At 40.1% G+C, this 16672-nt stretch overlaps 1 protein-coding gene across 1 annotated transcript in view; it reads left to right on the top strand.

Moving 5' to 3' along the window:
• Window positions 1-14130, top strand: part of RHBDL3 (rhomboid like 3) — a 142674-nt gene extending 128544 nt beyond the window's left edge. The window contains exons 9-10 of the mRNA XM_070934798.1: window positions 11781-11841; window positions 13859-14130. Of these exons, the coding sequence (XP_070790899.1) occupies window positions 11781-11841; window positions 13859-14130 (333 nt within the window). The remainder of the gene's footprint in view (window positions 1-11780; window positions 11842-13858) is intronic.
• Window positions 14131-16672: the final 2542 nt, after the last annotated feature.

Here is a 16672-nt window from a genome sequence, read left to right as displayed (position 1 = left end):
AGCCGCTGAGAGATCTAACAGGACCAGGACAGAGGAGCACCCCCTGTCCCGAGCCCTCCAGAGATCATCAACCAACGCGACCAATGCCGTTTCCGTGCTGTACCCGGGCCTGAAGCCCGACTGGAACGGATCCAGATACGTCGTTTCATCCAGGTGCTGGGGGAGCTGTTGCACGACCACACTCTCAACAACCTTCGCCGCAAAGCGAAGGTTGGAGACCGGACAATAATTTACCAACATTGCCGGGTCCAGGGAAGGCTTCTTTAGGAGAGGCCTCACCACCGCCTCTTTCAAGGCGGCGGGAAAGTCACCCTCACCCAGCGAAGCGTTTATAATACCCTGGAGCCAGCCTCGTGTCACTTCCCGGGAAGCCAGTACTAACCAGGAAGGACACGGGTCCAATAAACAAGTGGTCGTGTTCAGTCTACCCAGAATCCTGTCCACGTCCTCAGGGGTCACAGGATATCCTGGACCCATGCCATAGAGGGCTTTAAATATCATAAGCAACGCCCTGAATTGGACCTAGAAGCAGATTGGCAATCAGGGCAGCTTGCATAAAGGTGGTGTTACATGTGCCAACCCAACTTAGGGGCCTCTAAAACTGTCTGCACTGCCGCATTTTGGACAATTCAGAATACTCTTCAAGGGTAGCCCCCTGTAAAGTGTATTGTAATAATCCAAACAAGAGATGACCAGGGCGTTAGTGACTGAGTGCAGGGGCCTCAGGATCCAGAAAATGATGCAGTTGGCACACAACATGAAATTATGCAAAGGCTGTCATAGCCACGCCGGCCACCTGCTTTTTGAGCAGGAGTTGCAAGTCTAGGAGAACCTCAAAGTTATGCACCAAGTCTATCTGAGGTAGTACCATCCCATCCAGAAGTAAAGATGATAAACCTCCAGATCCCAAGGCTCCATGTATCCACAGCGACTTCATCTTACCAGGGTTCAGCTGAAGCCTGTTGTTCCCCATCCAGGCCCGCACAACTTCCAGGCACCGCAAAAGGGCAGCCACAACATCACTTGGATCACCAGGGATGGAGATGTAAAGCTGAGTATCATCAGCATATTGATGATATCTCATCCCATGGTGTCAGTCACCCAGCTGTTTCTTATAGATGTTAAAAACAATGGAGAAAGTACCAAGCACTACACTACCCCAAAAGGAACGGCCATGGGCTGGATCTCTCACCCCTTAACAACACTGAATAGAACTGGCCACAGAGAAAGGAACTGAACCAGCACAACACTATGCTGCATAGTCCCACATCCCATTTACCAATTTTTGAATGATCAACTGAACAGATGTTGCAGAAACCCAAACTGGTAGCTCCTGAAGAGGAGAAATCACAATTAGATACACTATTGTGCATTGGAATTACAGTATATTGATTTTAAAAGTCTGCTGAATATAAATCAGTTCCATCACATTTGGGAGGGCTTGAATCAAAACCAATTGGCTGTAGCAGAAGCCATACCTGAAATGAAGCCAAACGTTTAATATAATTTTGTTGCAGACAGCTATTGTGGTACCAACTCAGCTGTCAAACCAGCCTGCACTCAGGAATTCTAGTCTAGTTTAAATATTGTATTATGCATATTCCAAACCTCTTGACCATTTTTCTGTAGTTCATGTGCTTGCTTTTTATAGAGATAGACTGGTAAATCTGCAGAAAGCAATTAATAAAAAATTAGCTGCTTAATCAAAAATTCTTCCTATTTGTTTGTTTTATTATCTCTTTTCCCAAAGGGTGACAATAAGGGACAGATGGTTGTATATTAAATGAACGGCTAAATATATCCATCATCCCTTTCTTTTATAGATTTTCATGAATGCATGCATACATATCCTTATTAAAATGGTAAGAAAAGTGTAAGGATTTCAGTAAAGTTATAGAGGGGTTTGCTTTTGGATAATAACAAGGAAACTGTAAATGCCATCTAATCCATATGAATCTATGCCACATATATAGTGTTATATCATTCATAATGATATATTATGTCAATAGCTTTCCTACAATCTATTAAGGAAATTATCTATTTTTAAAAAAAAAAATGATATAAGATTTCTTCTTGAAAGTGTTTTAAAAATACTTAAGAGTTCAATCTCTTTATGGTCTGCTTCAGAATCTTTCCATTTTCCAAGCATCAGTGTCCAAAATATTTTATATTATATATTTTACTGGAGCTACCTTTTCTACTATTTTTAAGATGTGGACAATGTTTCCCCTCTTCCAGTCATCTAACACTTCAGAAATCCTCCAACATTTTTCACTGGTAATATGTAATGGTTCAGCTGTGCTTGGACAAATGTGTTCTAGCAATCCAAAATGAGTTCATTTTTCCATTAAACAATGGGGCCATCTCCATTAATGTATTCTTTTAGTATTGTGATACCTGGCTCACTTCCATAGCACATTCTCTGGCTTACTCTCCCGGAACTCTTTTTCCCATAATGCTTTTTCCCAATTATATAAATCTCCAAACTAGAATGTTATCATTTGTTCTGGTGTGTGTGATTTTGAGGTTGGTAAAAGCTTTTTCCCAATCTTTTGCTTCGATCTCAAAGCAGAGGGAGAAGGAGTTGGAGACAGGCAATACATGGCCCCATGTTTTACTACTTCCAATTTATTTTTCACCACGTACCTATAGAAGCAGGCTGCTGAAAAGAATCACAGCCTTGATTCTTAAACCTGTACTTATATGCAGCTGTCAGACTTTTTTTTAATGACAGTCGTGTGAAAGAGAGGAAATTAAAATTATCAGTTTATTTCACTTTGCCTGGAAGAGGATCTCGTTAGTCTCTTACGGGGATTTAAACTTCTCTTGTAATTGCAGTAAAGTGGTTGTGGTTTGTGCTCTTCATCCCAATGGGAGAGATCTGAGCTCTAAGACCTTCTTAGTTAGGGTATGGCCCCAGTAATATCTAACTACAGCACAATCAACAACAGCAGTTTTTCCCCTTATCCCCAGAACATTGTTTCATTTGGCTCCCAGCATACTTCTAAAAGAACATTGTTAGTTGTATAGATATTAAAGTAATATTTTCCCCCTTATTTCAATGCTGCTCTAAAGAAAGCCTCGAGGTATATGAAACCTGTAGCCTTTGTCATCCATTGTTTTGGAAGGAAGTCAAGTTACCGGAACAAAATTGTTTTATAAGAATTCCTTCTCACTAACCAGAAACTTACAGTAGTCTGAGAAGGATTCTTGGTGTCCTGTCCATCTCACTAAACAGTTGTCTCTTCTCCTGAGTTTGCTTGGTAGTGGATTTCTTGCCCCACAGGACTTCATTTCACACAGAGATTTAAGTACAACTAGGGTTTCATATACACGGGATGTCCATAGACCTCATGGACATTATGTGGATGTGACTAGACCCACACATGCAACATGGCACAGACCACACTTGGATTTCTATTGGGATGAAGTAGTGGTACTTCCTATAAATCAGGGAAAAATAGCCTCTTTCCCTGGAGTCAGATTGGCAGTTTTCTAAAAACTAGATTGAATAAGGGAAGCAATACTCTTGATTGGAGGATTAGGCTGTCAAGTTATTTTTATGGTTTCATGTTATTTATTGTTCTGTCCTATTTTTATGATAGTGTTAACTGTCAGGACTGGGAGTCTAATAATGACACTTCCTATGGCAGTTTTCATATTTGATGCCTACTTATGTATGTAGATACTTTTACAAGCTGTTTTTTTTTTCAAAATAAAAAATACAGTGTGGTGACCTTTCCAGATCCATTAATACGATTGGCAAGCCATAGACTTGTTTTTGGATCAGGCTACCTTGGCATTGTCTAGTATTGTGATGAGATGGGCAGCAAACAAATTAAACAATTAATAATAATCAAGACCAAACAAGTAAAAATCTTGATTTTAATTAACAAAAAAAAGACTGTTTCAAGACTCAGCTCAGTCTTTAAATGTATTGAGTTTACTTGCATTGTGGCGATTTCTGTAGATCGCTGATGTGCATTCAACATTTTAATATGGCTAAGCTCATGTGAAATTTGAGGCATAAGCTACAACTATTAGAATTGCCCATTACTAGGTTTATTCAATGCTTACTGTGTTTCCCCGAAAATAAGACCTGTCTTATATTTTTTTGAACCCTGAAATAAGCACTTGGCCTTATTGCCATGCACTCAAAAGCCCGATTGGGTTTATTATCAGGGAATTTCTTATTTTGGGGGAAACAGGGTAGTTACAAACCATAGCTACAAGCCATAATGGCTGAGTTTATATAGAAGTCTATATAGAATAACAGAGTGAGAAGGGACCTTGGAAGTCTTCAAGTCCAACCCCCTGCTTAGGCAGGAAACCCTATACCATTTCAGACAAATGGTTGTCCAATCTCTTTTAAAAAACTTCCAGTGTGGTAGCATTCACAATGCTGGAGGCAAGTTGTCCCACTGATTAATTGTTCTAACTGTCAGAAAATTTCTCCTTAGTTCTAGGTTGCTTCTCTCCTTGATTAGTTTCCTCCTATTGCTTCTTGTTCTGCCCTCAGGTGCTTTGAAAAATAGATTGACCCCCTCTTCTTTGTGGCAACCCCTGAGATATTGGAACACTGCTATCATGTCACCCCTACTCCTTCTTTTCACTAGATTAGACATACCTGATTCCAGCAACTGTTTTTTATATGTTTTAGCCTCTAGTCCTCTAATCAGTGGTGGGATTCAAAATTTTGTACTACCAGTTCTGTGGGCGTGGCTTGGTGGGCGTGGCAGGGAAGGATACTGTAAAATCTCCATTCCTACCCCACTCCAGGGGAAGAATACTGCAAAATCCCCATTTCCTCCCATCATCTGGGACTCAGGAGGCAGAGAATAGATGGGGCTAGGGCCAGTCAGAAATGGTATTTACCGTTCTCCAAACCATTCAAAATTTCCACTACCGGTTCTCCAGAACTGATCAAAACCTGCTGAATACCACCTCTGCCCCTAATCATCTTTGTTGCTTTTCTCTGCACTCTTTATAGAGTTTCAACATCTTTTTTACATCGTGGCGACCAAAACTGAATGCAGTATTCCAACTGTGACCTTACCAAGGCATTATAAAGTGGTATTAACACTTCACGTGATCTTGATTATATCCCTCTGTTCATACAGTATGTTGATTACATCTACATAGTGTGCTAAATCATAATGTGATTTAGTTTGAATTGGACTGATTAGTTTGTTTTAGGAATACAATCACTGCAGTTTATAGGTTATGGCTTATAATTTAGGGTGAGTCCAGGGAATTTAACAAATAGTGGCCCGTTCATCAAATGATGGCTCAGTGTAATATCTCAGTCACTTAGTTTAAGTCAAAGCAATTTATTGGCCTGCTGATGTTTCTTGTAGAGCCATCTGTACATAAGCAGATGGAGAGACAAATATAGACAGGCTTTCAAGGCTTGCAATCCTTATAGCTTACCCAATTGAACCTAATACTTCTTACTTCTAAATTGATATACACAGAATTGAATTGTTCATTGTATTTGGTAATGTAGAAGAGCATTTGCATGGTTGATCTGAGCAGCAGCTGGTTTAGAACAAATGTGACACTATCAAAGCCACTTATTGCAGTGATTAACTCAGGTATTACTAAATTCACAATCAAAAAGGGCCTAACACATTGTTGTCTAAAGAAATAAAAAGAAAAAAAAATCACCAGGATAATATTTTTAGGGGAAAAAACGAGAATCCGCTTACAGCAGGGGAAACATGCCTGTATGACAGATGCTTTGGCCTAAAAGTCAATAGAAGTCTTTGTAGAATCCATCATTTTTGTCAAAATAACTAAAGCAGTATTGTGCCAACATGATGCAAGTTGTGTACATCTCCACCTGTCATCTCACAGACACTGCTAGATGATAAAAAAAAGAAAAGAAAGAAAAACATTGAAACTGAGCCAAACCAAGGAAATTCAGATTTTGATAATTTGGGGCAAAATTGAACATTCCTTGAGTTTGCCCATTTATATAAAAAATAATAAATTTGTGCTTTTGTTTAATCCTTAATTATTATTTTTTCTTCTTCAGAATTTATCTTGTTAATATATCAGGCATTAATTCTTGAAATGCTTCTTTGCATGTTAATGAAATGAGAGATGTCATCCCTCTCAAATAATCTGCATATAGCATTTATAATTTCCTAAAATAAGAACAGCAATGATCTTGCAGTCCTAATCTCAGCTTGCTGTTGCTCAAAAGGTCACAGCTATGGTTAGCTACAATCCTCATTAACTTTGAAAGTGGAGAGAGATTGGGGGAAATGAGAAATATCATTACTGCTGTCATCAATGTAGCATGGAGCAACTTATGTAATTGGGCTCTTAATGCCACCATTTTCACTTTCAAATTGTCAGAGGCAGTTTAAAAGAAAGCAGGGTTTAATCTTCATTGCTTTGCAATTGATCTTGCAGGAACAAAAATGTTCTCACTCCATGCAAAAGGGAGGGGAAAAATGTTTAGAAACCACATTGACTTGCATTTTGCAGTTGGCTCTTCCCCCTACCGAAGGGATAAGGAATTATTATTAATTTCATCCCTGGTCCTTTTGTTTGGTCTGCTGAGCAGGAACTGCAAAGCCACCGTGCTACCATTTCCCTTAAAGGACCTGAATTTCAGGAGCCAGAAAAGATTACTGAGGCAAGAGAAAAGATAGGCCAAAAAAAAAAAAAAGACAACTGTTTGCTTCACAAGCATTTTAACCACACACCCTGCAGCCAAGCAAGAAGTAGGTCTCTTCTGCTGTCAGACATTGTATCAGTATAGAGTTTACTTTCAGGCTGGCTCAGAATCCTCATGTGACCATCAGTCAAGGGTGTGTGTGTAACTAGCATTGAACTTGTTGAGGTACAAATGAGTATTTGCAACAGTAGCAGCACATGAACACTTCTGCCCTTATATCACCCAAACTGGAATCACATATGCTGCCATTCAGGAAACGCACACAAGATAAACTGAACAGAGAATCAAACATTGTGTAATGTGTTATTTAAAGTTCAAAGGGCCAGGGGAAAACTTCAACCGATCGAAATTTCAATAAGAATTGCTACCGCTATCCAAACGAGACAGATATACTGTACATGCTTGATATTCCACCAGCCTTATCCATTGTTATTTAGATCTGCATCACTGCCCATGTGATCTTGTTCTGTCGGATCAAGAGAAATATGCTATGACCCAACCCTATGCTATAAGGAACAAGGTCTCATTAACTACCTGTTTAGATATATTCCAAATTACTTTTATGTTTACATTTTCTCCCCTGCTCCAAATTTCTCCAAAACTGGTCAGAACCTGCCGAAACCCACCTCTGGGCTCAAGGTTGACCCAGCCTTCCATCCTTCTGAAGTTGGTAAAAGGAGGATCCAGATTGCTGGGGGCAATACGCAAATAATACTTCATTGTAAATCTCCCAGAGAGTGCTGTAACACACTATGGGACAGTATATACAGTCTAAATGCTATTGCTATTCAAGCCCATGAATTTCTTAGAATGATCACCGAACTTAAGAATATCCTCTACAGCAATGCTGCTTTGCTGACAACATTTCAGAATTTGGAAAACACAGAGAAATCAATAAAAGGTCTGCTTGGGAAGAATGAATCTCCTCCTTTAACCAGTGTAATGGCAGCGTTCCAAATGTCCTCTTGAACATTGTTGATTGGTTGGATGAGATCTGAAATGTAGGACCAGTATCTCTCTCCCTGTCTGATATATGATGCCATTGACCTGGAGGATTCTTAAAAAGAGATACGAGGAGCTGGGTGTTCTGGCCTGAGAACCCAAAATTTATTGAGCAATAACTCCTATCATCCCAGCCTGTCTAATCTTCAGGAAAGAGCAGAGTTGTAATCATTGTATGGGCAGACTTCATTTCCCAGCCAGTGACAATCCCAACTTTCCTGGTCCTTTAAATCACTTTACCTACATTGCCTCTTCTTTGACAGCGTTGTTGTAGAACGGTGGAGTTGTAGAAGCTGACATGAGGTGCTAAGGTTGCCCAGTATTGACTTTGAATTATTGACTCCTTCCTCCAATTTCTAAAATCTCCACTTTCCTTCTCATTCCATAGGGATAGGCACATATACTGTAGAAATATTCAGGCAATTTTAATGCAACATATATACAATTCCATAGACTGTTTTAGATTCCTTTATAATTTCTTCATTAATATATCAGATTATTTTCAGTCTTTTTTCTTTTCCTGGAAACATAATTATGTACCTTCTTGCATAATAATAATAATAATAATAATAATAATAATAAGAAGAAGAAGAAGAAGAAGAAGAAGAAGAGGAAGAGGAAGAGGAAGAGGAAGAAGAAGAAGAAGAAGAAGAAGAAGAAGAAGAAGAAGAAGAAGAAGAAGAAGAAGAAGAAGAAGAAGAAGAAGAAGAAGAAGAAGAAGAAGAAGTGGCAGCATCAAAAGCCTCCTGGGGGTTTGGTGTTTGTAGTTGTTCCTAGTAAAGACAGTTTGTAGGAACCTCTCATGAAGTTATAGTGTTTTATAAAACCCTGTTTTGTAACATAGTATATATATTAACAGCAAAACAAAAGCCTTCTCTGGATCCATTCAAGAGATGAGATATTGCAAAATAAGCGAATGGACCATCTTGCAGCTGGAGAGGAATAGTCAGAACTGTGAATGGTGAGCAGGCCAGTGCATGTGTTATGAGAACATACAAGAATGCCTTTATTTCCGCACAGCTGGATCATCAAATGCCTGGATGTCATCGGAATATGCATGTGCACTGGTACTTTCATTGCAAATGTGATGAAGCAATAGAAAACGGAACCGTTTATTGGAAATGAAAGCCACGGACTCGTCAACATCAAAAGAGGGATTTTCCAGGGTGATTCTTTGTCACCTCTGCTGTTCATCATCGCCATGACCCCTCTGTCAACAATTTTACAGAAAACTAACCCGGGTTATCAAACTGCTAAAAATTCACAGAAAATCTCTCACCTGCTATACATGGATGACCTGAAGTTTTATGGAAAATCAGAAATTGAAATCTAATCACTGACCAATACAGTTCGAATTTTCAGCACTGACATCAGCATGGAGTTCGGCCTGGACAAATGCACCACAGTGGCACTGAAGAAAGGGAAGATCATAGAAAGTGATGGAATTGAAATGCCCAATGGACAAACCATCAAGTGCCACCAACCCGAAGCCTACAAATACCTGGGCATACAGCAGCTGGACAATATCAAGCACAGGCAAGTGAAAAATGTGATCAGCAAAGAATACACACAAAGGGTCAGGAAACTTCTAAAAGGCAAACTGAATGGCGGTAACACTATCAAGGCTATAAATACCTGGGCCATACCCGTCATCAGATATACTGCTGGGATTGTAAACTGGATACAGGCAGAGCTGGGCAGCCTGGATAGGAAAACAAGAAAACTGATGATCATATACTATGCGCTGCACCCGCGTAGTGATGTCGACAGGCTATATTTGCCCAGAAAAGCAGGTGACAGAGGACTTCTGCAAGTGAAGCAGACAGTCGAAGAAGAGAAGCATGCTTTGGCAGATTATGTGAAAGACAGTGTTGATTATGTGAAAGATCTCTGCTCGAGGTCAACAAGAGGAAGCTGCTCAAAGTGCAGCAAACGAAGATTCAATATAGGAAAACAGCGATGCAAACTCGGGCTGACAGCTGGTGTAACAAAGCACTGCACGGACAGTTCCTTGAGAAGATCCAGGGAAAAGTAGATAAGGAAAAGATTTGGTTATGGCTGACCAACGGAACACTGAAGAAAGAGACAGAAGGCTTGATTCTTGCAGCCCAGGAACAAGCCATCAGAACGAATGTAATCAAAGCCAGAATAGAAAAATCTGCTGATGACCCCAAATGCAGACTCTGCAGAGAAGTGGATGAAACCATTGATCATATACTGAGCAGTTGCAAGACAATAGCTCAGACTGACTACAAACAACGCCATAACACAGTCGCTCAGATGGTCCACTGGAACTTGTGTCACAACTACCATCTGCCTGTAACAAAGAACTAGTGGGATCATAAGCCTGAAAAAGTGGTTAAAAACGAGCATGCAAAACTACTGTGGGACTTCCGAATACAGACTGACAAAGTTTTGGAACACAATACCCCGGATATCACGATTGTGGAGAAGAAAAAGGTGTGGCTCGTCGAAATTGCCATACCTGGTGACAGCAGAATCGATGAGAAACAACTTGAAAAAGTCACCAGATATCAGGACTTGAGACTCAAACTGCAGAGACTCTGGCATAAACCAGTGCAGGTGGTTCCAGTGGTACTCGGCACACTGGGTGCTGTGCCTAAGAATCTAGGCAAGCACTTAAAAACAATTGGCGCTGACAAGATCACCATTGGTCAGCTGCAGAAGGCCACCTTACTGGGATCTGCTCACATAATCCGCCGATACATCACGCAGTCCTAAATGCTTGGGAAGTGTTTGACTAGTGATTTGGGATACGAAATTCAGCATGGTCATCTCATTTGCTGTGTATACTGTCATAATAATAATAATAATGATGATGATGAGGATGAGGATGAGGATGATGGTGATGATGATGATGATGTGGCAACATCAAAAGCTTCCTGGGGGTTTGGTGTTTGTAGTTGTTCCTAGTAAAGATAGTTTGTAGGAACCTCTCATGAAGTTGTAGTGTTTTATAAAACCCTGTTTTGTAACATAGTATATATATTAACAGCAAAACAAAAGCCTTCTCTGGCTCCATTCAAGAGATGAGGTATTGCAAAATAAGCGAATGGACCATCTTGCCGCTGGAGAAGAATAGTCAAAACTAATACTCAAAACTGTGAATGGTGAGCAGGCCAGTACATGTGTTATGAGAACACACAAGAATGCCTTTATTTCCAAATGTAGAGAAGAGCAATAAAGATGATTAGGGAACTGGAGGCTAAAATATATGAAGAATGGTTGCAGGACTAGGCGTGATATGACAGCAGTGTTCCAATATCTCAGGGTTGCCACAAAGAAGAAGGGGTCAACCTATTCTCCAAAGCACCTGAAGGCAGGACAAGAAGCAATGGATCAAAAGTAATCAAGGAGAGAAGCAACCTAGAGCTAAGGAGAATTTTTCTGACAGCTAGAACAATTAATCAGTGGAACAATTTGCCTCCAGAAGTTGTGAATTCTCCAACACTGGAAGTTTTTAAGAAGAGATTGGACAACCATTTGTCTGAAATGGCATAGGATTTCCTGCCTGAGCAGGGGGTTGGACTAGAAGACCTCCAAGGTCCCTTTCAACTCTGTTATTCTGTAAAGTATTGAAGGTTACATCATATTTTTTCATTGCACAGATCAACCCATTACCAGAAATCCTCCCTACCAAACTTGCTCATGTTTTGTAAGAGCTCATTAAGGGAAACAGCATAAGGTTCCACTGCATGGAGAGCAACGTTTAAAAATATCATGAAATTAGATAGTCTTGAGCAATGCAAGGATATAAAACCAGAATTCACATCTTGATTTAAAAAAAAAAACCTTTCTTCTTCTGGTCAATATTCTGGCTGATTTAGGAAAGAAAGAATTGATAGGTTTCAGAAGGCAAGTCTTTTAATTTATTTCTCAGGGGCTCCTTATCAAAGCCGCAGTGAGGGTGCAGTGCAAAAAAGATGAAGGGATGGATGTGCATTCCAAAAGCTAAATGTGTGCAATGAGAGGAGAAGGGACCCAAATTAAGCCCCAGAGAATCAGGTCCGTTTCCAGAGACTCAGTCGATGGAAAAACTCACTTGGATATTCTTTTATTTCTTTCTCAGAATTGGTCTGGAATGAAGTGTCAATTCAAGCTGCTGCGCATGGCCGTTGCCTTGATCTGCAGTAAGTATCCTCATTAAATGATTCTCATTAGTGCACCTGCTATGCCTAAAGATATTCTTGATCTCGTTTATTTTTTCAGATTAGTAGCCTAGAGATAATAGTGGCAAATTAGAAAAATCAATCTTGGGACTGTCCCATACAGAACAGCTCACTTTGCTTTCTAAACCTGCAGAGGATGTGTGAATCACACATACATTTGGGACCAGACTGGATTGCACAGCAATTAATTCGGATAGTGCTAATGAACAATGAGTAGATCAATCTTTCTTTGATTGATGTATTGAGCTTCTCCCCCACCCTTTGGGGGAAAAAAAACCAGAGAAAGAAACCAGGAATAAAGGATGGCTTCTTGGAAATCTAAGAGTAAGCGCAGGTAGTGATGGGAGCAACATGGCGCTCCCATGTAACACCGCTCCTGCGCGAGCTGCACTGGCTCCCGGTGGTCTTCCGGGTGTGCTTCAAGGTGTTGGTTATCACCTTTAAAGCGCTCCATGGCATAGGGCCTAGCTATCTTTGAGACCGCCTGCTGCTACCGACGACCTCCCATCGACCCGTGCGCTCCCACAGAGAGGGCTCCTCAGGGTGCCATCAGCCAAACAATGTAGGCTGGTGGCCCCCAGGGGGAGGGCCTTCTCTGTGGGAGCACCTACCCTCTGGAATCAGTTGCCCCCTGAGATAAGGACCTCAATGCCTTCCGTCGTGCCTTTAAAACCCATCTTTTCCAGCAAGCCGGGCTGGCTTATGAAGAAATTTTTAAATTCTTTTAATCAGTTTGTGACTTCTTAACTTTCGGGCCAAATTTATATATATTTTTAACTGTTTTTAATATTTGTATTCTATGTTCTTATCTTGGATGTACACCGCCCTGAGTCCTCAGGGAGAAGGGCGGTATATAAATTGGAAATTAAATTAAATTAAATTAAATTAAATTAAAGTTGGGATTCCTGATTAGCTAAGCTAGTGGTGGCTACTTGTGAAGGTTTCAGAAAGCAGAACTTGCTGGCCTTCAGGAAGGAAATTAAAACCTGGTTCTTCTAGCAAGCTCTGAGTTCTTCAAGCTCTGAGTCAGACTAGTGTGTCCTTTAGGCAGATGTTTGTGCTCCAAGCTTTGCTTGACTCCCAGAGGTTTCGTTACCAAACTAGATAATATCTTCAGCGTGGTTTTATATGTGCCCATTAGTGATTCTATAATAATATATCTTGCCTTGCTAAATGCAATCATACGTTTGTGCTCCTTGAAGCCAAAATGAGAGATACGGACCTGTTCCTTGATTTTTCCCACTTTAAGGCTTGCTTGCATTTTTCTGGTGGTTCAGTGGAGATGTTGGTCTAAACAGCATTTGGCTTAAGTGGAAAAGAAGAGAGCCTTCATGAGGTTCTGGAGAGGCTGCCTAGTCTTTCCCAATCTATCCGTTTAATCTGAATCATCACCTGTATTCCTCTAATCTTTGGCAACAGAGATTATAGCTGAACCCTAATATGATTCACATTATGATAATGGGACTAGGTGCAAAAAAAGAAAGAGGCAGTTGACTTTTTCAAGAGAAAAAAAGGGATGGGGGAATGAAAAGAAGGTTCATAGAGAAGGCATTTTTTTTTTTGTCTGTCAGTAATGGGAAAAAAGACTTGTTTCGAAAAGAATGTTTTATTTAAAAAGATAAAGTTAACAGGGACTTCTTTTCAAATCATTGGGTTTTTATTTCTTTTCCTGCTGTACATTTTAAAGATATATTTTAAAACTGCATATAAGGTGCGTTTTGCACGTTCGTGAAATCTGGCTTTAAAAAGTAATCCAGAATGCTGGAGGATCTATCTTTCCATATGGCCTGAAATTCTTGCAAAATAAGCTGTTCTGTTCCTTGAAAATGCTGCTCAAAATGGTAAGGAAAAAATGCTGCATCACAGCATGATAGCATGGGATTATATGGGACAGTGAATGGAATGCAGTGAATGGAGTGCAGTGCAATTTCTGATGAATTGTGGGCAAGTGTGATTTACTGCTTCATCTCTCTTTCAGTGAGCTTTGAATTTGGAAGAGCTGTATGGTTGAGATTCTACCCATCTGCTTATCCTCCATGCCCTCATCCCAGTTTCGTTGCCCACCTAGGTGGGGTGGGTGTTGGAATCACGCTTGGCGTGGTCATTCTAAGGAACTATGAGCAGAGACTTCAAGATCAATCAGTATGGTGGATCTTCGTTTCCATGTATATGGTGTTTGTTCTCTTTGCCATCTTCTGGAACATTTTTGCCTACAGCCTGTTGGATCTAAAACTACCTCCACTTCCTTAAGAGCTTGGCCTAAACAACAGACAAAGAAGTGACTTCCCAACTTCCACCTTCAAGGGAAAAAAAAAAATGAAACCAGAGGATTTATTTTTTTATGAATGTGATAGGAGGGGAATGTATCCAGGTTCTGGAATGACATGCACTGAGGGAGAACTATACATGCTGATGGGAAATGAATATTAAGGACGACTCCATGGATCCTTGCTTGGAAGATGTTTGGGCAATGGAAATTTACAGGTACCATGATCTTTATGAGCCACACCTTGTGCCCTTTGCTCATATAACCAGTTTGGTGCTGTACTCCAAAGGAAGATTCAGCCCCCTGGATGCTTAGCCCAATCCATATGGGTGAAATGTTCATGCATCCAGTGAAAGCTCATCTGGATGGTTTTGTCTTTTTCAGCATTCACAGTTAGAAAGAGCTTTCCTTAGCTGATGTCCTTCAAATGTGTTGTGCTATAAAACCATCACTTTGGTTCAAGATGATAGGAGCTGTAATCTATTACATTTGATTACGCCAGACAATCTTCAGCCCATTTGGAAAATATATTCCTTTCTTTAGTGGATGGGTTGTAATGCGGGGCAAAAGAAAGGCTTGGAGACCACATATGTCATATGACATGCCAGCCCAGTATCCATTTTGTAGCTCTAGAGAGCCACAAAGTCTCTAAATCCAAATATTTTCCTCCATTTGTGGAGTTTTCTGGAGAATTAAGAGGGAAAAATAAATGGAGGATTCTGATTTTAGATGTTCACTCATGACCACTTGCAGAGACTGGTTTTCAGCTAAAGAATCAACCAAATCACACTGAAATATTTGAAGGTGCTTTAGTCTGCTTATAAAATTCAGCTGCCTATTTCATTGTTTTTTTAATTGTTTGTGGCTGGGTTTTTAGTCATCACAGACTACTTGAAACTGTTGAATCTTACAATAACTATATTATTTCCTTTGGGACTTTGGTCCTTCTGTTTATTTTAAAGCAGAATCTGCTCCTTGGAGAAGGATTGTTAGATGGTCTACTTTTTAAAAGAATTCTTCCAGAATTTCACATCCCATTAAACGACATAATAGATATTCTTGATGTTTAGCTGCCTTTAACAAGCTCTGCTGCAGTCTTCTGTATTTGCAAGATCTTGATCTACCAATTTTGGAAGAAGTAGATGTGCTCTCCGGACAAAACATTCTACCAATTTTGGTTTGCAAAATACAGGTTTGTCCTTTTGCCTCTTGTGAATGCAATCAGCAAAATTGTAATGATGTTTTGTTAATTGTTCACATATTTTATTGCAGCCATTCTCAACCTGGCGGTCTCTAAATATGTTGGGATTCAGCAGGACCAAAGGAATTCTGGGAACTGAAGTCTAAGTCGGGTATTTTTAATCTACGCACAACTGAAAATGCTGGCCCTGTAGAGGTGGTTTTAAAAAGTCCATATGGAGGGGCCAGCTGCATGATCGAAGCCCTGCCTCCTTTTTACATGCAGCAATGCACATTAGAAACAGGCAGAGTTTCTGTTGAGTTGTCACACCTACCTTATTGACATTTTACACTTGCCCTGTCAACATCTGTGGAAAATGTTGGAGTTGTCTGGTTTATTCAGGGCTACCAAATTTAGGCTGAGAAATCCAGATAACTAGATTGCAGTAAGGAGATCCAGAGAACTTTTAATTGCCTGCTATTGTTTAGGAGTCCTCTGTTCATCCGGAATTCTGAGTGTTGTGATCTCATTATAGTTGAGGACATGAGACTAGGGAGAATTGCTTTAATGGATCAGGGATGTGTTTAACAGTAGTACCTCAACAGGCTTGCAAGCCTGAGTGAATTATTTATGCAATCTCATGGGATGCACCTCTTCTGACAGAAGGGGGAGCTTTTGTGTGGAAAACAAATAACTCTGTGGATTTCAAATAATTAAATCTACACAGCTGCCAGGAAGCAAATAATAGTAGAACTGGAAGGACATTTATTTGTTTGTTTAGTCGAGAAAAATCAGCTGGGATCACGCCACACACTAGCCTAGATTAAATAAGATGAGGTATTTTGAAGTTCAGCATGTAATGAAATAACTACATGTTGTGTGACTCTGGGGATCACACTCAGTCTTATTCAGGTGTTCAGGCATAGCCCATTGTGATAGCACAGCAGTCATATTTTGTTAATTTGGGGTTTGGGGTTGGCGCAGGGATTTGCAAACACCTTAGAGCGGGCAATCCCTGTTTTTTAAAACCCAATCAGCCTTGTGCAGGCAAAACAGAAACATCAGAATTTCCCTGGAGTTTGCTATTGATTTAGACTGCCGGAGTTTCAGTGGACAGTTGTGGTGTCACAAAATTTGAGAACTCCAATGAAAATATACATTAAAATTCAATTATTAAAACATTTAATTTCTTGTCCAACCCTAACTCCAATAATTTAGGGGAGTGTCACACAAATGTATCCATTATTTTAGGTCTTATTATAAAAAAAAAAGTTTGAGAGTCCCTGGTTTAGCCTATTGTATGAACCCAACCATTTAGTGACATGAGTTGCCAGTTGCCAGCTCTA

Source organism: Pituophis catenifer, unplaced genomic scaffold, assembly GCF_029215685.1.
Source record: "Pituophis catenifer annectens isolate HBS135680 unplaced genomic scaffold, rPitCat1.0.hap2 SCAF_2, whole genome shotgun sequence".
In the NCBI taxonomy this organism is placed as follows: domain Eukaryota; kingdom Metazoa; phylum Chordata; class Lepidosauria; order Squamata; family Colubridae; genus Pituophis; species Pituophis catenifer.
Note: the sequence above shows the minus strand (reverse complement) of the source record. Positions and strands in the feature narration are given on the sequence as shown.